The 24283-nt window shown below is 38.0% G+C and overlaps 1 protein-coding gene and 1 pseudogene across 3 annotated transcripts in view; both read left to right on the top strand.

Annotated features, from left to right (window-relative positions):
• ASXL2 (ASXL transcriptional regulator 2) overlaps positions 1–24283 on the top strand; it is a 151204-nt gene that overhangs the window by 65284 nt on the left and 61637 nt on the right. For all 3 annotated transcript variants that reach the window (XM_049096202.1, XM_025454465.3, XM_049096201.1), the window contains one exon: positions 362–444. In XM_049096202.1, coding sequence (XP_048952159.1) covers positions 389–444 — 56 coding nt within the window. In that variant the 5' untranslated portion in view covers positions 362–388. The remainder of the gene's footprint in view (positions 1–361; positions 445–24283) is intronic.
• Positions 13832–13985, top strand: LOC112665151 (U4 spliceosomal RNA; annotated as a pseudogene).

Raw genomic sequence — 24283 nt, 5'->3', positions numbered from 1 at the left:
AAAATGGTTAATCTTTAAGTACCTATAGTAGATCTACAGTTAGGCGTGTGATATGGAGGTAGAGGCAGAAAGTAAACAATTTCTTATTACACATTAGTAATAAATAACTTAGTTATTAATCTTACCCTTTTTGATCCATTTCTGCTTCAGGACTTGATATACTGTTTGTGGCTAAAAGAAGAACCTGTTTATATTCCATTAATTTTTTTTTAATTGTCCCAAAATATAAGGAATGGAAAATCTCTGGATATGTATGTGCTGGATGAAATTAATACATAGTTTTAATAAGAATAAGAAATATATATATAATAAGAACTTAAGACAAGAAGAAATAATTTATTATTATATACTTGTTTCTCAGGTCTTAGAAAAATACCCCAATACACCCATGAGTCATAAAGAAATTCTTCAAGTTATCCAGAGAGAAGGACTAAAAGAAATCAGGTGAGTTATTTAAATATTATTAGTAATAATTATAATACTTGATTAGAGTGTTTCATAGTATACAGCAGTGTATCTTAGTTCTGAAGATTAATGATTTAGTAATAACTGCTTTGCTAATTTCTGATTTGTTTAGTTGTCAGATCTTTTGAGTTTTCAGTAATAGCACAGTTACAAAATCCACAAGTAAGTTTAAAAGAAAATTCTTAGCTGTGTCCAACCCATGCACTTTAATTCTTAGGAAGGCATGGAGCCATCTTCAAGCCTTCATCTATGAGTTCAGGCTTTTGATAAAATAAGCTTGGTCATTAGCAGGTAAAAAGTACTCTGTAGTACAAAGAGAGGACTAGAGGTAGATAGTCTAGGAAGAAGTACCTTGTTCAAAAGGAATAAATTGGGAAAGATGTTAATAAAGCAGTGTATATTTCGTGTAATTATCTTATGTACAAGTAAAACAGCTTGGGGTCAATTAATACAGGACCAAAGGTAAAACACACTAATTTTTTAAGAGCCTTATATTAACAATAGTGTATAATAGTCACTTCATAATCAATTCCCCCTGCTATCAAGAAATGTTAAAATAATAGTCAATGTAGTTGGTATTCTTAAGGTAGAAATCTGGGAGTCTACATGAGAGATATTTTCATTAAAATGGAAAAGGTTGCAGTGCTTTAAAACTGCTACCAGTTGTTCTCAGTAGGGGTGGTATTGTGTAAACACCCATAGGGAAAGTGTTTAGAATTTATGGGATTATTTTTGGTGTTTTGTTTTTTTTTGAAGGGGGGTTATTTTTGGTTTTCCAAGTGTCTAGAAAGGAAGGGAGCACTGTGGCATTTAATGCTCAGCAAACAGGGATGCTAAATGTCTCACATTGTGTTGGACAGTCCTCCACACTGAATTGTTCAGCTGAGATGCCAGAGTAGTAGTGAGCTATGCTGAAACATTTGTAAATGGACACTAGTGTATTTTTTGATACAAAGCTATTGCATGTCTAGATTTTAATTCTTATTTTCTTTAATATAAAATTCAGTTTTTGGCCATTTGCTAACATAGCTAAAAATTTTTGTTTTGACCTATGGCCAAATGTTAGTAGGCTGGGAATAAATTAGGTTTGTTTTATTACTATGAAACAATGAAGTATAAATTAGTTTTATTTCACTTTATGTAACATGTCTCTGAGAAATTGTTTGGATATTTGTAAATTAAAACATTGAAATGCATTTGAGGAATTAGCTTTTAAACATTGTAAATTAAAAGATTAATCACTTATTTTATCAATGATACAATTCTAAATTTTTTTTTTTTAAGATTTTATTTATTTACCCATGAGAGACAGAGAGAGAGAGGCAGAGACACAGGCAGAGGGAGAAGCAGGCTCCATGCAGGGAGCCCGATGTGGGAATCGATTCCAGGTCTCCAGATCACGCCCGTGGCTGAAGGCGGTGCTAAAGCACGGAGCCACCTGGGCTGCCCACAATTCTAAATTTTTATTTGAATTAGATAAGCTTTATTAGATTAAAATTAAAGCATACAATTAAAGCCTTTTTTTTTTTTTAAGATTTAATTTATTTGTTCTTGAGAGAGAGAGAGAGAGGCAGAGACATAGGTAGAGGGAGAAGCAGGCTCCACGCAGGGAGCCCGATGTGGGACTTGATCCTGGGTCTCCAGGATCATGCCCTGGGTGGAAGGCGGCGCTAAACTGCTGAGCCACCTGGGCTGCCCAAGCCTATGTATTTTTTATTTTTTTTCACTTTTTTAAAAATTTAAATTCAATTAATGTAGAGTGTATTATTAGTTTCAGAGGTAGAGTTCAGTGATTCATTAGTCTTATATTAACACCCAGTGCTCATTACATCACATCCCCTCTTTAATGTCCCTCACCCAGTTACCCTGATGCCCCTCATTCCCCACATAAAGCCTATTTAATAACACCAATTTGTACAAAGCTACAGGGGAAAAGATAGTTATTTTTGTGGTCTGAGGAACAAGTTCTACTAAGGTATTTTATTATTCTTTTATAACGCTATTGGGTTATTGAATAGGAATGAGTAAGAGATTTCATTTTTTCCTTAATATTAGACTTTTGATACACTGGGGAAATAGACCAGGATGTCTGGTATACAGAAACCAGATTCCCATCAGTCCCTTAGATCTAAATGCCATTTGGAGAGTCGTGTAGCTCCAATGTACTAAGGCTCTGTGACTTTATACTTGTCATTATCATTTCTTGGAAGCAGGCAAGAATAGTAAATAAGTAAAGAATAGTAAAGAAGGTGAAAAAAAGAACTTTAGAAAAAGTAGCAAGATGGTAGTCATCAAAAATAGCTTCTGGCTTTGTTTAGTGATAACAATTTATAAGTAGCTGTTCTTGGTTAAATTACATTGTTGTGATGCAGTTATGTGACCACAAAGCAGTTCTTTCTAAGTCAGCAGTGACTTCCATTTTGTTAATTCCATGGGACTTGTAGTTCCTGATTCTTATTTCTTAGCATTATTTAACATAGCCAAATACTGCTTCCTTCTTGAAACTGTTTTGTTACCTGAAGTGACCACAAACATTCCTCCTTCTTCCTTCTCAGTTTTTTTGCTTATTACCTTCTCACTTATGTATAATTTTATCCATTCCCATAGCTTTAAATATTATATGTTGTCAATTCTCAAATATGCAGAGAAGCTGTTTCCTGCCTCAGTCTTTGTATATGCTGCCTTCATAGCAGGGAATGTGCTTTTTTCTCTCAGTTGCATCTTATTTTTTAGGTGTCAGTTTGAGTACATCTTTTTAAGAGAACTTTGGCTGACTTTACAAGCTAGAACAAATTTCTTTTTTTAGTTTATTAAAGTGTTCTGTTTATTTCTGCATACCACCTAAAGGCTTGGAATTACATATTTTTGTGATCTTAAAAAAATCATACAGCTTATTTGTAGCTTATAGTAAGGTAGCTCCATGAGGGCAGTGATATTTGCTCTTTTTCTCCTTTCTCTTTTATGCTTGGCATATACCAGACACTGAAAGCCTTCTAGTTAATGCATATATGAAGTATCAGTGGTTGGAAGATCACATTCAGATGCAGTTACAACTTACTCTCTTGCTGTGATGATGTAGTAAATGATTAAAGTTTTTAGACAGGTTACAGAATGAAGTAGATAATACCTTTTTTAGAAGATTTTATTTATTTATTTGATAGAACACAAGCGGGGGGAAGGGTAGAGAGAGAGGGAGAAGCAGGCTCCCTGCTGAGCTGGGAACCCGATATGGGGCTCCATCCCAGGACCCCGGATCACGAACCAAGCCAAAGGCAGACACTTAACCAAGTGAGCCACCCAGTTGCCCTGAAATAGATAATATCATTATTGAAGATGTGCTACTTCTTACAGTTAATTTTCCTTCTTCAGTTCTCAGTACATGGCTTTCATTTCCCTGTGTTCCCCATTCTGAAGAGGCTCACTTAATTTTTTTTTAACATTTAATTTAATTTATTTATTTGAGAGAGAGAGAAAGAATGAGCTGAGTGAGGGTCAGAGGGAGAGGGAGAAGCAGACTCCCTGCTGAGTAGGGAGCCCGTCTTGGGGCTGATCCCAGGACCCCGAAATCATGATCTGAGCCAAAGGCAGATGCTTAACTGACTGAGCCACCCAGGTGCCCTGCTATTGCATAACATTAAAGTGGAAATAGCCCAAATGTCCATCAAATGGTGGAATATTATTCAGCCTTATGAAGGATTGAAATTCTGTGTGGATGAACCTGAAAAACGTGCTAAGTGAAATAAGATAGACACAAAGGTCAAATAGTGATGTGGCAACAGGAAAAAAAGGGCAAATGTATGATTCCTTTTATGTGAGTTACTTAGGACAGGCAAACTCACAGAGACAGAGAGTAAAATAGAGTTTACTAGGGGCTGAGAATAGGGAAGAATAGAGAGTTATTGTTTAAATTAGTACAGAGTTTGTTTTTGGGATAATGAAGAAATTCTGGAAATGGACAGTAATGACTGCACAGCATTGTGAGTGTATTCAATACCACTGCAATCTACACTTAAAAATGGTTCAAATGGTAACTTGTATGTTATGTATATTTTGCCACAACTAACAAACAAAAAAAGTATGAAAAATGAGGTGATTGGCTTCTGGCTGAGAAAAGAGTGAGGTACTTGTCCCTTTAAGAACTTAAAAGAGTTTTTTAGGGGATCCCTGGGTGGCTCAGCGGTTTCATGCCTGCCTTTGGCCCAGGGCGCGATCCTGGAGTCCTGGGATTGAGTCCCGCGTCGGGCTCCCCGCGTGGAGCCTGCTTCTCCCTCTGCCTCTCTCTCTCTCTCTCTCTCTCTCTGTGTCTATCATAAATAAATAAAAATAAATTTTTTAAAGAGTTTTTTAGCGATGTTTTCTGCAGTCTTTGACCTTTGCAGTTTTATAAGTCTCAGGATCTGGTCAGCAGATGGAAGCTATATGGTAATTTAAACAGGGAAGTTATTAAGTTAACTGGTTAAGTTGTTAATTGGTTAACCAGAAACTATTTAAAGAGAGCAACTAGTAACTTAGGGCTGAGGGCAGTATGCTGTAGGAAAGAGTAGCTTTCAAGAATCTCCCTCTATGTCCCTAGGTTGTGATTCAGATCTTAATGGAGTAGGTGGGGCTTTGGTCCAGTGGATGACAAAGATCACTGGTGCTGTAGCCTGGGCTGGCAAATAGGAAACTGCCTACTGGGCATTAGAACTTGCTGGAAAGCCTCCTGTTGGGCACCTGTCCTGCAGTCACTCGGGAGCCAGCTGAGGCACCAGCAGAATTTTCTGGGAAGCCACCCACAGTCATTCAGCTGAACCTTGCTGAAGGTTAGGTGCCATTAAGTGTCCCTCATGTTGCTGGGTGCTGCCTGCCATAAGAACAGGCAGGCAAGGGCACAGTAAAACCAGAAAGAAAGTCCCCTTTCATTCTGCAGTGTTCCTCCAGTTCTCTGCTGACAAAACTTAACATCGAGCCAGCTGGCAAAGGAGGAGTGTTTATAGGGTCCAGCTCCACTAGGAGAAAGACAAAGAAGGTTGGATTTGGAGCTAAAAGTCAATAAATTGATAACTAGCACAGCAGCTGTCAGTAGTTTTTCAGTAGAATAACTGAGATCATTGTATGGCCCCCTACAATGATTTTTTTCCATCTTCACTCCAGCTAAATAGATACACTGCTGTTCTCTGTACAGGAGCTAAGATTTCTCACCTTAGGACATAGATAAAAATCTTTTATCTTTACTTTTTTATGAAAAAATCTTGATAGTCTTTCAAAATCTCCTATGTTTTTTCTTACTTAGCCTGCTTATCTGGTATTATGGGGGTTGAGTTTTGAATACTGAGCCACCTTTGCACACCTGTAATCCTGCTTGGTTGTGGTGTATATAATTTATTTTATACACTACTGCATTTGGTTTGTTTTAACATTATTGAAGATTTTTGTTTTCGGGTCCACAAGAGATGTTAGTCTGCAGTTTTCTGACTTCTATACGGTTACTGTCTGGCTTGGGTCTCAAAAGTAACATAGGTCTCATAAAAGTATTTGAGAAGTGTTCTCGAGACCTTCTCTTTTCTGGAGGATATTGTGTGAAATTTGTGTTCTTTATTTGGTGGAATTCTCAATCGAAACAGCTTGGACTTAGAAGTTTCTTTTTCAGGAGCTTTTAAATAAAAATTTGATTCCTTTAATGGCTATAGGACTATGCAGATTATCTGTTTTACATGGTTGAGTTTGGGTAGTTGATAGTTTTTGAGGAATTTATCCATTTCTTCTGATTTGCCAAATTGATTGGGAGCTAAGTTATTTGTACTAGTCCCTCACTGTCCTTTGAAAGGCTGTATAATCTATGGTGACACTTCTGTTTCATTCCTGATATTGGTGATTTGTGTTTTTCATCAATGATCTTTTCGGTCTCGCTAGAGATTTATTAATTTCATTATTCTTTAAGAAAGAAACCAGATTTTTATTTCTCTTTTTCTGTTGTTCTTGTCGGGTTTTTATCATTTTATGGCTCAAGATATGGTCTGTCTTGGTATATGTAAATGTTCCATGCATGTTTGTAAAGCATGTGTGTTTTCTGCTGGTTTGGGGTAGAGTGTTCTATAAATGTCAGTTATGTCAAATTGGTTAATAAGGTTGTTTAGATCTTCTGATTTTCTGTTTATTTTGAAAAAAGGCTGTTGAATTCCTTTTCTTCCTTTTTTTTTTTTTTAAGGTTTTATTTATTCATTTGAGAGAGAGAGAGAGTGACCAAGAAAGAAAGAGAACACAATTTGGGGAGGGGAGGAGACAAGGGCAGCAGGAGAGGGAGAAGCAGACTCCCCCACTGAGCAGGGAGCTGGAGGCAGGGCCTGATCAGGGGACCCCGAGATCATGACCTGAACTGAAGGCAGACACTTAACCTGACTGAGCCACCCCAGGTGCCCCAAGGCTGTTGAATTCTACAATTATAATTGTTTGTCTTTCTCTTTTTAGTTATTTTGGTTTTTGCTTCATGTATTTTGAATATTTGTTGTTAGGTATAATTACATTAAAGGCATTAAAGTTGGGCAGCCTGGGTGGCTCAGTGGTTTAATGCCGCCTTCAGCCTAGGGCCTGATCCTGGAGAACCAGGATCGAGTCTCACGTCGGGTTCCCTGCATGGAGCCCTCTGCCTGTGTCTCTGCTTCTTTCTTGTCTCTCATGAATAAATAAATAAAATATTAAAACAAAAATAAAGGCATTAAGTTTTCTTAGTGAATAGACCTTGTTAGTGTCTGTAGTCACTCTCTTTTTCCTTGGTAATATTCTTTGCTTTGAAATCTATTTTGATACCTTGTAGTATTTTTAAAAAAACAATTTTTTAAAAAGATTTTATTTATTTATTCATGAAAGACACAGAGAAAGAGGCAGAGACTTGGGCAGAGGGAGAAGCAAGCTCCCCACAAGGAGCCTGGGACTCGATCATAGGACCCCGGGACTCGATCATAGGACCTCGAGATCATGAGCTGAGCTAAAGGCAGATGCTTAACCACTGAGCCTCCCAGGCATCCCTAAAAATTCTTTCTGGGGCGCCTGGGTGGCACAGTTGGTTGAGCATCTGACTCTTGGTTTTACCTCAGCTTGTGATCTCAGGGGTTGTGAGATACAGCCCCAAACCAGGCTCTGCTCTCAGCGCAGAGTCTGTTTGAGATTCTCTCCTTCTCACTGTGCCCCTCCCACTCATGCATACACGCACATGCATGCTTTCTCTCTCTTACTTTTTTTTTTTTTTTAGATTTTATTTATTTATTCATGGACAGAGAGACACAATGAGAGAGAGGGCGGCAGAGACAGGCAGAAGCAGGCTCCATGCAGGGAGCCTGATGTGGGACTCGATCCTGGGACTCCAGGATCACGCCCTGGGCAGAAGGCAGGCACTAAACTGCTGAGCCACTCAGGGATCCCCTCTCTCTTAAATAAATAAATAAATCTTTAAAAAAAGAATCCTATCAAAAAATAAAAAAATAAAAAAAAGAATCCTATCTGGGCACCCAAGTGGCTCAGTGGTTGAGTGTCTGTCTTCAGCTCAGGTTGTGATCCTGGGGTCCTGAGATCGAGTCCTGCATCGGGCTCCCCATGGAGAGCCCACTTCTCCTTCTGCCTATGTCTCCGCCTTTCTTTTTGTGTTTTTCATGAATTAAAAATTGAAAAAAAATATATTTTTAAAAAGAATCCTATCTGATAATCATTGACATGATTAGATTTACTCTGCCATTTTACTATTATTTTATTTTTCCTTCTTAGTTTTTAGTTTACTGTCCCCTCTCTGCTGCCTTCTTTTGAATAATTTGAGGGTTTTGGAGTATATTTTATTTCATTTATATTTTAGTTCATTTCTCTTTACCGCCTGGAGTATAGTAATATTGAATGCTTTAAAGGTTTTGTCTGATGAGTTTAACATCTGGATAATCTTAAGGATGGCAACTGTTGATTGTCTTTTCCCATAAGAATTTCTCACATTTTCCTGGGTCATTGTTTATTGAGAAATTTAAAGTTGTATTATTCTGAACATTTTAAATATTATGTTGTTTTAGGCTCTGTTTTTCTTTTACAAACCTCTGGAGAATGGTGATTCCTTTCTTCCTGCCTGCCTGCCTTCCTTGCTTCCTTGCTTCCTTCCTTGCTTCCAAGCAACCCAGCTGTCCTCAGATTATATGTTCTCTCTTACCTTCTGTAGGTGTTGGTTCAATAATCAGTTGTTTTCAAAGCCCCTGCTCTACTGTTTTGGGTTTGTTTCATGCATGTGCCACTCAAGGTTATTAGCCTGAGATGTGAGCTGTGGTTCAGTTCTCAAAGCCTTTACTGTGTTGGTTGGGAATGTCCTAAGTATGCAGAGCTCCAGGATGAGCCCATGCCTTGTGTGGGAATTAGGGTATTCCCTTCTCCTGTTCTGTTCTCTCTGGAATACCACCCCTCTTACCCCCCAGCCTTCAATGTCCTTTTTTTCATATCTTGGCTAGAAAGATAGGAGTTTTTCTCAGAATTGTATCTGTTCCTTACAGTGGTATATTTCCTCAATCAGGGTCTGTTTTTTAGTCAAAATGGTGAGAAAACCCTCCAGAAAACTTCCTATGTGAGAATTTAGCCAACTGCAATGTTAAAGGGAACAGTCCACATGATTGACTTCACTTATTAGTCCCAACTGCCTAGTTCAAGGAACCCCAGGACTATTCTCAAGGCTTGATACTTTGCTGGAAGAACTTGCATAATTCACTGAAAACTGTTATACTCATGATTATGGGAAGGATACAGGGAAAGGATACAGATGATGATTAGCCAAGGGAAGAGACAGATAGGGCAGTTAAGGTAAAGTGCCAAACACAGACCTTCTGTCTTCCTCTCTCCATGATGTAGGCTAGTGTTAAATATCAATATTAGTGTGTGTAGCATTTATCAGTATTTCATTTCTTTATTGCTAAATAGTATTCCGTTGTATGCATATGCCACATTTTGTTTATCCATTCATCAATTGATGGACATTGGAATTATTTTCACTTTTTGGCTATTATGAATAATGCCACTGTGAACATCTGTGTACACACTTTGGGAAGTTGGTTTTTGTATTTTTGTCCACAGGTTTTAGTTGGAACCAGCCAGAGGGAGAGAGGCTCTTGGGTCTGTTCTGTCTTCACCAAGTCTCTTTTAGTCAATTTTACTTTTATTTTTTTATTTTTTAAAGATTTTATTTATTTGAGAAAGAAAGAGCGTGTGCAAGCACACACGAGCAGGGTGGGGGGCAGAAGGAGAAACATACTCCCTGTTGAGTAGGGAGCCCAGTCCCAGGACCCCAGGATTGTGACCTGTGCCAAAGGCAGGGGCTTAACTGACTGAACCACCCAGGTGCCCACACTTGGTCAAGTTTAGATTATGAAATTGAATTGAGCCTGAGATTCATAGAATTCATGGAAGCGTGAATTAACCCACAAATTTTAGTTCAAAATCATTTGTGTTTTTCTTCGACTTAGGCAAAATTCTAGATTTTGGTGTAGCTTTTTTTGTAGTCATTTAAAATTTAAAATTTAAAAAATTTAAAATTTAAAAAATTACTATAAGGGGATTTATCACAGGTAATCTGGTGTAGGCTATTTAACATATGTTTTATGACTAGTATTTGGAACCTCTGTGTTGACTAGTTCCATAATTGGAGTTTGTTTTTTGAACCAAATAAGTAAGTAGATGTGAGTAGAACACAGCAAACCAGTATGAATCCATTGGTGAGGGTAAATGTAGAAGCATTGCTCTGTCCAAATGTGTAGTCAGTCCTCAAAGGGAAATCATACACCTACCTCAGACCTTTGGATCTGATAATTACAAGATGATGTGTAGTCTGAATTAATGATTTAGAGAACTGTATATATGTGAATGTAGTTTATGAAGAACTACTGCAGCAGTCAGGAGTTGAAAGAGTTAAGGAGACTAATGAAGGATTGTTTTACTAGAGTAGACAAGATATGGTGGTTTGGATTACGTGAATAGTGCTGGAGAGAATATAATGATTTGAGATACGTATTTCAAGACTTGCTGTTGGATTGATGGGGGAGGTAAAAGGAAGGAGGAAATAAATGATTTCTGGATTTCTGGATTGCATAGCTGCCATTTACTATAGAAAAGAACTGAGGAATTAAACTGGGCAAGTGAGGAACTGATAAAGGATTCACTAAGCGTATACTTGTGGGTTCAAAAAAACGTTTTGAAAAAAAAATGTTTTGAACCTCAGGAGGGGTGAGAAAGTATTCAGATGCAGGACATGGTTATGTTGTAAATCTCAAGATAGCAGTTAAAAGGTAACATGATCTGGAGCTGTAGAGTAGGTATGCATTGCCAGAGATAAATACCTAATACCTGCCTTGGACATTAGTGAGTAAAGAGTTCTCCTGGTGTGTTATAGAATCCAAGAATCCACTCTTTTCCTGTCATGATAATATACTTACGTCACAAGTCTAGGTTAATAAGGTAGGTACTGAAGACAGTTATTTAAATATAAATTTTTACTGTTAGAAAATTAAAACAAAAGTGTATATCCTCCAGCTAAATTGTAAATGGTCCTCCTACCCCACACTGTTTTGAAGTCAATCTTAGGCATTTTATTACTTCAGCATTGTAGTATATATCTAAGAGCTAAGAACTCAAGAGACTAGGTACAAATTAGACATTGTGGCTTGATAGGAAGAAAACAACTAAACACAAGTTAAGTATGCATACTATGGGTAAAACATACATAGAACAGTCTGTAAGTCAAATGCTTATGTATGCTGTGACATCATTCTTGCTGATCCTTACTGTTGTCACCCATTACTACTACTTTCCCTCGTCTTTTTTTTTTTTTTTTTTTTATGATAGGCACACAGTGAGAGAGAGAGAGAGGCAGAGACACAGGCAGAGGGAGAAGCAGGCTCCATGCACCGGGAGCCTGACGTGGGATTCGATCCTGGGTCTCCAGGATCGCGCCCTGGGCCAAAGGCAGGCGCCAAACCGCTGCGCCACCCAGGGATCCCTCCCTCGTCTTTTGTACAGGTTTTTTCCCTTCGTCAGTTGTGGCAGCCATTGATATTTACAATGTACTTTTATGGCATTAGTGTAGGACTTCAAGCTTTCATTCTAAAGTAGCCATTGCTTTTAGTGCCTGCCCCCTACCCCCCAAGTTATCTTTCTTTTTAAAAATTTTTTAAAAATAATTTCAATTAACATAGCATATTATTGGTTTCAGAGGTAGAGTTCAGTGATTCATCAGTCTTATATGACACCCAGTGCTCATTACATTATGTGCCCTCCTTAATGTCCATCACCCATTTACCCCATCCCCTTATCTCCCTCCCCTCCAGCAGCCCTCAGTTTGTTTCCTGTGATTAGGAATCTCTTATGGTTTGTCTCCTTCTCTGATTTTGTCTTCATTTTTTTCCTCTCTTCCCCTAAGATTCTCTGTTTTGTTTATTAAATTCTACATATAAGTGAGATCATATGATAATTGTCTTTCTCTGATTGACTTATTTTGCTTAGCATAATACCCTGTAGTTCCAGCCATGTTACTGCAAATGGCAAGATTTCTTTTTTTTTTGATGGCTGAGTAGTAGTCCATTGTGTGTGTGTGTGTTTGTGTGTGTGTGTGTATACACACATCTTTATCCACTTATCTGTTGATGAATATATGGGGTCTTTCCATAGTTTGGCTCTTGTGGACATTGCTGCTATAAACATTGGGGTGCAGGTACCCCTTTGGTTCACTACATTTTTATCTTTTCCCCCAAGTTTTCTTAACCTGCCTTGTTCATCCTTGGCTGTATTACCTCGACTCTTCTTATTTCTGCTAGTAGAGAAAGAGAGTTTTTAGGAAAGGAGAAAAATAACAACATAATTATTTTCTGAGACCCTATTCTCTTACTAGTTTTTCTTTCCACTCATAAGTAGAAGATGAGGGGTGCCTGGATGGCTTAGTAAGGTTAAGTGTCTGCCTTCTGCTTGGGTCATGATCCTTAGGGTCCTGGCATTGAGCCCCACATTGGGCTCCCTGATTAGCAGGGGAGTCTGTCTGCTTCTCCCTGTCTCTCTGTCTCCATCTGTGCTCTTTCTGTCTCTGTCAAATAAATAAAAAACCTTAGAAAAAATTAGTAGACCAAAGAAATTAGGAAGATTTTTGGTTTTATGAATTTGTCATTCACAGATTGAGTATTTTCTGAATTATATCACTCATGAGTGGCCCCAAGGGCTCTTGATATATAATAATAATTTTGGTGAGGCATGAATTTGAATCTTGTACACCGTAAAATTGATGTGAGAGAATAAGTTATGCACTAATAAGAGAGGAGCCAACTACCTAGCCTTTAAATTCCTATCATTGGGCAGCCCCGGTGGTGCAGCGGTTTGGTGCCACCTGCAGCCTGGGGTGTGATCCTGGAGACCCAGGATCGAGTACCACGTCCGGCTCCCTGCATGGAGCCTGCTTCTCCCTCTGCCTGTGTCTCTGCCTCTCTCGTGTATTGGCAGATGTGAGGCCAAGCAGACGATGTGATTGAGGGTTTCTTGCAAGTAAAGTTTATCTATTTATTTACATCATCATGGCCCCAATTAAAAGGATAATCTCTTGGCATTCCTCACCCTTTCCTCCCTCCTCAGCCCCTTTTGTAAACCAGTCACATTATTTCAGTCACAAAATGTTATAGCTAGAAAAGATAATTGGGATATTATCATTATTTCTCATTTTATTTTTTTAATTTCTTAAATTAAAAAAAATTTTTTATATCTCATTTTATTATTGAAGAATTAGGGCCCATGGAAATTGAACAAGGTCATACAACTGGTTCTGTGAAACTAGAAACCCAGGCTAATTGCTTCTAGTTTTTATTCGTATATCATACTGCCTGTATATCCCTAGTTTTTCCTACTCTTCTGATTAGTCTATTTGCTCTCTTTTTCAAATTAAACTTACATAATATGCTGACATATAATAACTTTAGGATAGTTGCTGTCTGTTAATTGCTTTCTGGAAGAATTTGAAACAAAAACTTCAGCCATTATAATAACTAGGCTTCTGAAAGGGCCAATACATTTTTTTTTTTTTTTAAGTAGGCTCTACACTGGGTGGAGCCTCCAGTGGGGCTTGAACTCATGATCCTGAGATCAAGACTAAGCTGAGATCAAGAGCCAGACATTTAACTGACTGAACCACCCAATGGCCAGTACATTTTTAAAGAACTTATAGTATGGAATATTTTAATATATTAATATTTTAATAGATATTTATATTGTTGTTTTGTAGAGCTCCAGTTTCTTCCCTAACAAGGAATAGTTTTTCTGTTTTTTTTGTTTGTTTGTTTGTTTGTTTTTTTAATGTTTCAGTCCTGTGTCCCAAGTAAGCTCCTTTAAAGTTGGAATTGTAAGCTTTGTGCAGTGGCAGTATCGTAGCCAATGAGGTTTATCCGAGGTGCGATTATTGCTAATTAAAGTTGGAATTGTAAAGAATCCTGGGAACCATCTAGCAAACACCATGTTCAGTAAACATTTGCCAGGTTGAAATTTTACCTTTTTGAAGGAGTCCCAGTTGAATTTGATTAGTATGAATACATTTACTTATGAACAAAATAATCTCTCTCACATGGATTAAAAATATGTTTTAGCTCATCTCATACCAGAAACTAATCCTAGCACCTATTTTTTTCCCCGTCTGTTCTTATTTAAATGTGTAGCAAGGGAAATAAAAGTCAACATTTTCTACTACTTTTCAGCAGAAATCATTATCTCTGCATAGTAGGTCATTGGACTGTTTGCCAAGCTGAATTGCTTTACAGTGATTTATTAGAAAGAACTCAGTTTAAGAGTGAAGAACATTGTTGATTATATTGATAACCATATTTATCTAAAAATTAGCTGACTTTGAGTTCAGCCTGTGTTTTCTTTATCTACCCATTGCAGTCTACTCTCAAGCACACAAACCTTGTAGGGATGTCAAAAAGGATTAATAATGAGAAAACAAAAACCCTCAACTGCTTGCATATTGACAGAAAAGAATATCCATATCCATTGTTATTTAGCTTCGTGGTAGTGTGAGTTCATTATGGATCAAAGGGAGGCTAGTAAGCCTTAGGGCCCATAGCTGGTGGCTTTATGATGGCTCCTTGAAATTGAAATGCATGGGAGGAATATTAAAGAATATTCACTATATCCACATTTAACTCCAAACTGCTTTAATAGTTTTAGTATGCCACATAATTAAGGTATCGCAACTGCTGTCTGAAATGTTTGACTATTTAGCTGAGTTTAACTGTGCATTTTTAGACAAAGATATTTTGGGCTTAACTTAAATTCTAAAGAAGAAATGAATGTTTTATAAAGCAAAGCAGGAGGAGGGCACTAATTGAATTGTGGATATTGCTGGGAGGGAAAGGGAGAGGTTATTTTTTGACTTTATTGTTAAAATTAAAAGTTTTTTTTTCTTTCTTTCATTTTCTTGGGGTGCATTCCAAATCCAGAAGGTAAGAAGTATTATTTTATTCTAAGGAAGTATATACAATGATAAGTGTCTTCTATAAGTTTAATTGAATTCACCTTTGGATGCATGATTTTTATTTTATAAAATTAAATAGTCCAGAAACTAAATAAGCATGAGATTCTTATGTAAATATTTATTATATGTGCTCTTTTTGTCTTTGCTGTTTGTAATAATCATTATTTGGTCATAGTTTTAGAAACCAATCAACATTTAATTTTGTTAAAATTATCGTTTGACTTACTACCATTGGGCTGCCTAGTGTTCTGCAGAAAATATTTCAAGTTGAAAAAATGTGTGAGTTAACATTTGCTTTATGACTGTATGATTGAAAATATATGTTTATGCTTTGATTTAGAGAGAATAATGGTAAATTCTCTATGGGAATGACACCAGGCTAGAATAGGTTAAAATGAATAGTTTGGATCTTTTACTGAATTGGCTTTTTTCTGTGTTGACATAGCTATTCATTCATTCGTTCATTCATTCATTCATTCATTCATTTACTTACTTGTTACAAGTATTCTATTTTTAGTTTGTTTCCTTCACCAATATTTCTTTTACCCTAAATAGTATGTCCTCATATGCAACCCTCTGTACCTCTTTAGTTTAGAGACATTTGCTTATTGTTCATGAACTTGGCCCAGCCAGTTAAGACAAGTTAGCATCCTGATGAGATGAAACAATGGCAGTTGATGATACTGTTTTATATGCAGTAGTTATAGAGTGACCTTTCTTAAGAGGATTGCGTTTCTCTTAAAGTCTGTATTTTTTTTTTACTATGTATTTCTCATAAGATTGAAAAGCAAAATGTTTTAGTTAATAGTAGAAATGGCTATTGGCTAAGATAGGAGTCAGATAGTTTATGCATATGATTTATTTAATCTTAAACCCTCTGAAGTATTTTTTTTTTTTTTAAAGATTTTATTTATTTATTCATGATAGTCACAGAGAGAGAGAGAGAGAGAGGCAGAGACACAGGCAGAGGGAGAAGCAGGCTCCATGCACCGGGAGCCCGACGTGGGATCCGATCCCGGGTCCCCAGGATCGCGCCCTGGGCCAAAGGCAGGCGCCAAACCGCTGCGCCACCCAGGGATCCCCCCTCTGAAGTATTTATTTCATAGATAAAGACATCGAATCAATGAGAAGTTATATAACTAGTTAGTGATAAAACTTGAATCCACATCTGTCTGACTCTAAAATATAAGTCTCACTTTTGCCTCACTTTTGAGTGGGTTGAGGAGATTGAGTAAGGCTCTTAAATCTTTTGTATTTCTCGGGTGAAAAGTTACAGTGTTCTCCGAAGTCCTTCTCTATTGAGAGTTTGTGATTTCCAGTCTAAATAAAATTGAACCTTGTTGTTCCATTTATTTACTTTAAAGTAGGATCTATCAATCAGTTAATCAAATAAAACAGAACCACTGGACCATATTTTTCCTGTTTGGTTTTTTTCCCCTTTGGTGGAAATGGTTTTGCTCACGTCTCAATGGTACTGGACAAAGCATGCTTTTGAAAAAACAATAGTGGGGAAACCGCAATAATGGGAAGATAAAGACGAGAGGATAGATAGGCTACACAAATTTTTCAGAGTCTGTGTTTATTTCTGTGACCTCCCTCTCCAGGTCCCAGATTACTCTTCTACTTGTTTTGTGCCCTTTTACTACTCTACTGATCCACACCTCTCATTTTGGGGTTCCAACTAGGCTTCTCCAAAAATGCTTGTTTAAAAATTTCCCTGCATACCCATTCGTTCTCCAGTGATTCTTTCACATTTGTTTCATATGTTTGGGGAGGAAAATAGTTTGAAGAAGCGAATTCATTAAACTATGGATACATCAGATTGCTACCTTTTCTTTTTTTAAAATCTCAGTTTTTTTCTTTTTTTAAGATTTTTATTTATTTATTCATGAGAGACACACGGAGAGAGAAAGAGGCAGAGACACAGGCAGAGGGAGAAGCAGGCTCCATGCAGGGAGTCTGACGTGGTACTCAATCCCGGGTCTCCGGGATCAGGCACTGGGCTGAAGGCAGTGCTAAACCACCCAGGCTGCCCAGATTGCTACCTTTCTTTTTTTAAGATTTATTTATTTATTCATGAGAGACACAGAGAGAGGGGTGGTGGGCAGAGACATAGACAGAGGGAGAAGCAGGCTCCCCTCAGGAAGCCTAGTGTGAGACTGGATCCTGGATCCTGGATCCTGGGATCACGCCATGAACTGAAGGCAGATGCTCAACTGCTGAGCCACCCAGGCATCCCAGATTGCTTTTTTTTTTTTTTTTTTTAAGATTTTATTTATTTATTCATGAGAGAGACAGAGAGAGAAAGAGAGGCAGAGACACAGGCAGAGGGAAAAGCAGGCTCCATGCAAGGAGCCTGATGTGGGGATCTATCCCGGGTCTCCAGGATCACACCCTGGGGCGAAGGCAGGTGCCAAACCGCTGAGCCACCAGGGATCCCCCCAGTAATTACCTTTTTAAAAGTAGATAGTTGTTACTGAAATTAATTTCTTGTTGGAAGAATTGCTGGTAACATGACCGAGAGAGAGCAAGCTAAAGACTTTAATGAAAGAGTTTCTTTCTTTAAAAAAAAAAAAACAACTATTTATTTATTTATTTATTTATTTATTTATTTATTTATTTATTTAAATGAAGGGGTTTCTAAGAATACAACAATTTCCAGTGAATTAAAAACCTACCAAGACTATTTATTCATTTAGTGATTTCTAAACTCCCTATTTTTCAACATAAGGGTGCTGTTGAGTTCATTTTTGTTCTGGGTGCTCTGTCAGGTAAGCATGCCATAAAAATCAGTTCTTAGTTTTAAAGTTAGTTTGTATGTGGATAATGAATACGGTGCCTGTGTGTCTGTATAGATATATGTATAAATGTATCACGTAAGTTAAAGATTATTACATGTTTATTATTTTTGTACATTTAAAATTGACCTGAAATAGGGCATCCGACCATCTGTTTGGGGAACTGGATGACTCTACATTTCTTTTAACCTTGGAAGTCTGAGTCTGTTATTTAATCCTATTGAAATTCAAAGGATTGAGCTCTAAAGGATAAATATAGAATGTGTAATAGTTTAGTCAGAGATAGGGAAGCTGATTAATTGAGGCCTAGTTTTGACAAGCCTGTTCTGTAGGAAGGAGTACAGAAAAATGAACAAGAGATTGGGATTAAAGATTAGGCTGGGTAATGTATTACAAGGGGAAATATCAGTAAGAATAAATAAAGGAGACTGGTGAAATCTCTTAAAGCTTTTTATCATCAGCTTGAAATGGGCATAATATATGTGCTGCCGAAGCAAGCACTAAAGTGGGAATAATATTGGAGGACATTGGTGAATTTTAAGGATGAACTGTAAAGTTTATTAAATTTCTTTAGATTGGTTGCAAGAGGGGATGCCAGTGAGGAGAGAATTACAAATATGAAAAGGAGTAGACTTTAGGATTTTATGAAGAGGCCTAAAATACTCAAAGAGCTGTCCTATGGAGTAATGAAGAAATAATGTTAAATTTTTCTCCTACTCACAAAGATAAATATTGCAGGGTCATTTCGGAAAATTCAAAGTACAGAAAATCACAGATTTTTCCACCATGATAGCCACTGATTTCCAGCATAAAATAAAAACTAAACATGGAGTTTTAGGAAGAGATATACTTGGCTTAGCTTAAGGAAGAATTTATGAATAACTGGAAATGCTTGAGGACATAGTTAGCCTCTACCACCTTATATGCTTGTGTCAGACTGGACGATTACCTATTGATGATGTTTTAGGAGGAGTCATAAGCATCTGTAGTAAATGGACGAGATGACCAGTGAAGCTTGTGGTCAACCTGTGGATTTGTCTGATTCTTACTTGTAGATGTTGCATAACTGAGAGTATGGTAAAGAACAAGTAAGAGTTATAGGATTATATTTGACCTAGCAAGCCTGAGTTTGGCTATACACAAAGGAATTGAGAGTAGGAACTTGAATAGATCTATTGACCCCGATATTCCTAGCAGCAGTAGTCATGATAGGCAAAAGACAGAAACAACCCAGATGTCTACTAATGGATGAATGGATGAACAAAATGTGGCATATAAATTCAGTGGAGTATTTTTTTTAAAGATTTATTTATTCATGAGAGACACACAGAGAGAGGCAGAGACATAGGCAGAGAGAGAAGCATGCTCCCCATGGGAGCACAATGCGGGACTTGATCCCAGGACTCCGGGATCATGACCTGAGCCAAAAGCAGATGCTCAACCACTGAGCCACCCAGGTGCCCCCATTCAATGGACTATTATTCAGACTTAACAAGGAAGGAAATCTAATATGCTACAACATGGATGAACTTAAAAGACACTGTAGTAAGTGAAGTAAACCAGACACAAGAAGGGAAATATTGTAATTCCATTTACAGGAGTCCTACTATATAGAGCCAGAAAGTAGAAGAATGGTTGCCAAGGGTTGGATGTAGGGGAAAAAAGAGAGGTATTTAATGGGCATAGAGTTTGAGTTTTGCAAGCTATCTTTTTTTTTTTAAATATAGAATTTCTTTTTTTTTTTTTTTTTTTTTTTAAGATTTCTATTCACTTATTAGAGACACACACACACACACAGAGAGAGAGAGAGGCAGAGACACAGGCAGAGGGATAAGCAGGCTCCATGCAGGGAGCCCGTCCTGGGAATTGATCCCGAGGCTCCAGGATCACGCCCAGGGCTGAAGGTGGCACTAAACCGCTAAGCCACTGGGGCTGCCCTCTTTTTTTTTTTTTTTTTTTTAATATATTTTATTTATTATATACACAGAGAGAGAGAGAGAGAGAGAGAGAGAAAGAGAGAGAGGCAGAGACACAGGTAGAGGGAGAAGCAGGCTTCATGCAGGGAGCCTGACATGGGACTCAATCCCAGGTCCCCAGGATCACACCCTGGGCTGAAGGCGGTGCTAAACCGCTGAGCCACCTGGGCTGCCCACGTTTTGCAAGATTTCTAGCACTCGGTTGTATAAATAATGTGAAGGTAAGGTACTTAAGTGTAAGTGAAGTGTACACTTAGAAATGGTTGAGATGGTAAATTTTATATTTATAGTTTTTTTTTAAAGATTTTATTTATTTATTCATAGACACACAGAGAGAGAGGCAGAGACACAGGCAGAGGGAGAAGCAGGCTCCATGCAGGGAGCCCGATGTGGGACTCGATCCTGGGTCTCCAGGATCACAACCCAGGCTGCAGGCAGCGCCAAACCGCTGCGCCACCAGGGCTGCCCTATTTATAGTTTATATATATAGTTATTTATGCTTATGTTCAGTTCTTGAATTGATAGCAAAATTGCAAATATGATTAAAATTTTATTTTATTGCACATTTAAAATTTGTACCAACTTGCCTCATCTCTCTGATGGGAAGGAAATATCAGTTAATCATAAATGATTGTATAGTGTGTGTGCACGCACTATGAAATAGAGACACATCATCTGGCTCTGCTCAGTGCCAGTCCCATTATTTTTATTATTTATTTTTTTAGAGAGAGTACACGTACATGCGGGCACAGCAGTGAGGGGAGGGGAATAAGAAGAATGAGAAAGAGAGACTGGGCATGGAGCCCAACTAAGGGCTCAATCTCAGGGACCCAGAGATCATGAACTTAGCCCAAATCAAGAGTCAGATGCTTAACTGACTGAGCCATCCAGGTGTCCCCCTCCCTTCATTTTTACATTAAAATGTATACTTAAGAAACCTCTGCTTCCCTTTTTATATCACCAACACTTACTACCTTGAGTTTACATGATAGCTTCTTTGTAAATGTTCAGTGAATGAGAAACCAGATTAATTTTTTTCCACATTGTCTTTTTTAAAATGTAGCTTTATTGATCCTCTTAGGTGTCTCAGTTGATGGAACAACTGACTCTTGATTTCTACTCAGGTCATGATATTAAGACCTATGTCAGGCTCCGTGCTCAGTATGGAGTTAGCTTCAGATTCCTTTTCTCCCTCTCCCTTTGCCCCTACCCCCTCTCACACTTTCTCTCTCTCTAAAATAAATGAAATTTTAAAGAACAGAAGCAAGTTTATTGAGATATGGTATACATTCTATAAACTTCACCCATTTTAAGTGTACAATTCAGTGAATTTTAGTAAATTTACTAGGTTGTGCAACTATCACCATAATGCAGTTTTAGAACATTTCCATCTCCCCATAAGATCACTCATGCATGTCTACAGTTAATAGAAGTTCCCATTGCCAAACCGTAGTCTACCTTCTGTCTGTATATTGACCATTTCTGGATATTTCAAATAAATGGAATCATGTGGTTTTGGAGGTTGATTAATCTATATTGTAGCATTTATCAGTACTTACACTTTTTCATTAGTCCATATTCTTTTTGTAGTTTTCTCATACAGTGCATGCTTTTAGCTTCTTATGTATTTGTTTGACATATTAATTTCAGACTTTAAGGAAAATTACAAAAGTAGTGCAAATAATTTTTATATAACTTTTGCTTAAATCCCCCAAATGTTAAAGTTTTATACTTTATCATTGTAATTTGTATTTCTTAAATGTCAGAATAAATTGTAGACATGATGCCCCATTCACCTTTAAACACTTCAGAGTATATTTTCAAAGTCAGGATACTAACATTGATATAATGTTACTACTCTCTAATCAACAGTCTTTATTCGGATTTGATAATTCTTCCACCAACGTCCTAATTCAGGCTCACACATTGCATTTGCATTTAATTTTCATGTGTCTTTATAGCCTCCTTTAATGTGAAGTTGTTCTTTAGTCTTTGTCTTTCATGACCTTGGCATTTTTAAGAGTTCAGGCCAGCTCTTTTGTAGTTTGTCCCTCAAATTGAGTATGTCTGATGTTTTCTCACTATTAGATTCAGGTTGTGCTAGAGTAGGCTGGAGCAGAGGGTGTAGGAAAATGATCACGGGATCAGGTCATATGAATAATTCTGGACTTGATTCTAAGAACATTATGATAGTATGGGTGAATTTTAAAAATATATATTTTATTTATTTATACTGAGAGACACAGAGAGAGGCAGAGGGAGAAGCACGCTCCTCGTGGGGAGCCTGATATGGAACTCAGTCACAGGACCCCAGGAGCATGACCTGAGCCAAAAGCAGACGCTCAACCACTGAGCCACCCAGGTGTTCCACATGGGTGAATGTTAAGCCCAGCAAAGTGGCATGATCATATTTGTTTTTAAAAGTTACCCCTGGCTTGGGGGTGGAGAATTGAGGGTGAAGGTGAATTTACTCTCACTTGAGATAGGAAACACTAAAACTTTTTGAGACTAGGCCAGAGGGGCAAGTTGTTGGGGTAATGATCACAGTTACTGAATATCTCCTCTGACACACTTTGATATATTATCTGTAATCTATGCAGATTACAAAGTAGATGGTATTACATCCATTTTACAGAGGAGAAAATGAAGTTTAAAGGTATTTAAAGTGATTCGCTATGGCCACTATCAGATCTGAATTCAGATGGGTGTGAATATCTAAGTCTGGCTCTTTTTGCTACATGGGGCTGTCTCCTTTCATTAGTTTGTTTATTTTTATGAGAGGCAAACTAAGAAACAGACTTTTAAATTTAATTTTTATTTTTAAAAAATTTTAAAAGATTTTATTCCTTTATGACAGACACAGAGAGAGAGAGAGAGAGAGGGGCAGAGACACAGGCAGAGGGAGAAGCAGGCTCCATGCAGGGAGCCCGACATGGGACTCGATCCCGGGTCTCCAGGATCATGCCCTGGGCTGAAGGTGGCGCTAAACTGCTGAGCCACCAGGGCTGCCCGAGAAACAGACTTTTTAAAAAAGATTTTTTATTCATTTGAGAGAGAGAAAGAGACAGAGCACAAGCAGGGGGAGCAGTAGAGGCAGAGGAAGAGGGAGAGGTAGGTAGCTTCCTGTTGAGCTGGGAGCACAATGTGGGGCTTTATCCCAGCACTTGTAGATCATGACCTCAGCTGAAGGCAGACGCCTAACCATCTGAGCCACCCAGGGACCCCCATTAGTTACTATATTTAATGCTTCATCTGAGCAGTGTGATTACAAACCTCAGGTCTTTAGCCCTACTTGCCACTGGTGAGTAACCACTTTTCTGCAAAGAGGATTAAATAAGGCCATTGGCAGTATAACTGAAGTTACTTCTGTTCTTGGGACTTGTGTATGCAACATCTTACTGTATTTCCTTACATGAGATAGATTTAGCCTAAAATTACAGCACTGCACTTGTTCTTTTCCTGACCCTCCTCCCCAACTCTGCTGTCTTGAGCATGGATAATAAAAATTAGAAGCTTCATTGTCTCATGATAATTATGAAATTAAAAAAAAAGATTTATTTATTTATTTATGATAGACATAGAGAGAGAGAGGCAAAGACACAGGAGGAGGGAAAAGCAGGCTCCATGCTGGGAGCCTGACGTGGGACTTGATCCCGGGACTCCAGGATTGCGCCCTGGGCCAAAGGCAGGCGCCAAACTGCTGAGCCACCCAGGGATCCCCTAATTATGAATCTTTTGAAGTGTTTTTGCTTCAGCTGCTTTGGGTGTCAGGACTTCCCTCATACTGTACTGCACTTGACTTTGCCCTCCTCAATACCAGGGTATTGTTGTCCATTTAGATGGTACCTGTTTCTTTGAGTTATTCAGTTATTTTTATTTTATTATATAATTCTGGAGTTTTTGTCCTTGAAGATCTATTCCTGCCATCATGGGAAGTGTAGCCTATTGTACTTCTCTGCCATTGCTTCATTTTTTGTAAAAATAAACTGCCAGGATGCTGGCTTTTTATATTTTCCCAAAACCAAAACTAAAATTTTGTTTTAAACAGTACAGTGTTCTGGGAGTGCCTGTGTGGCTCAGTTGGTTGAAAATCTTACTCTTTTTTTTTTTTTAAGTTATTTTTTAAAATAAATTTTATTTATTCATGAGAGACACACAGAGAGAGAGAGAGAGAGAGAGAGACAGAGACACAGGCAGAGGGAGAAACAGGCTCCACACAGGGAGCCCGACATGGGACTCGATCCCAGGTCTCCAGGGTCACGCCCTGGGCTGAAGGCGGTGCTAAACTGCTGAGCCACCAGAGCAGCCCTGAACGTCTTACTCTTGATTTCAGCTCAGGGTTGTGAGTTCAAGCCCTACGTCGGGCTCATGGCTTAGTGGGGAGTTTGCTTGAGATTCTCTCTCCCTCTCTCCCTCTCTCTCTCTTTCTGCCCCTTCCCCTACTTCCTTGCATTTGTGAGCTCTCTCAAACAAACAAATAAATAAATCTTTTAAAGAAACAGTATATTGTTCTATCTTGTGTGTTATTCAAAACTTCCTTATTTCCTTCAAAG

Source organism: Canis lupus, chromosome 17 (assembly GCF_003254725.2).
Source record: "Canis lupus dingo isolate Sandy chromosome 17, ASM325472v2, whole genome shotgun sequence".
Lineage (NCBI taxonomy): Eukaryota > Metazoa > Chordata > Mammalia > Carnivora > Canidae > Canis > Canis lupus.
Note: the sequence above shows the minus strand (reverse complement) of the source record. Positions and strands in the feature narration are given on the sequence as shown.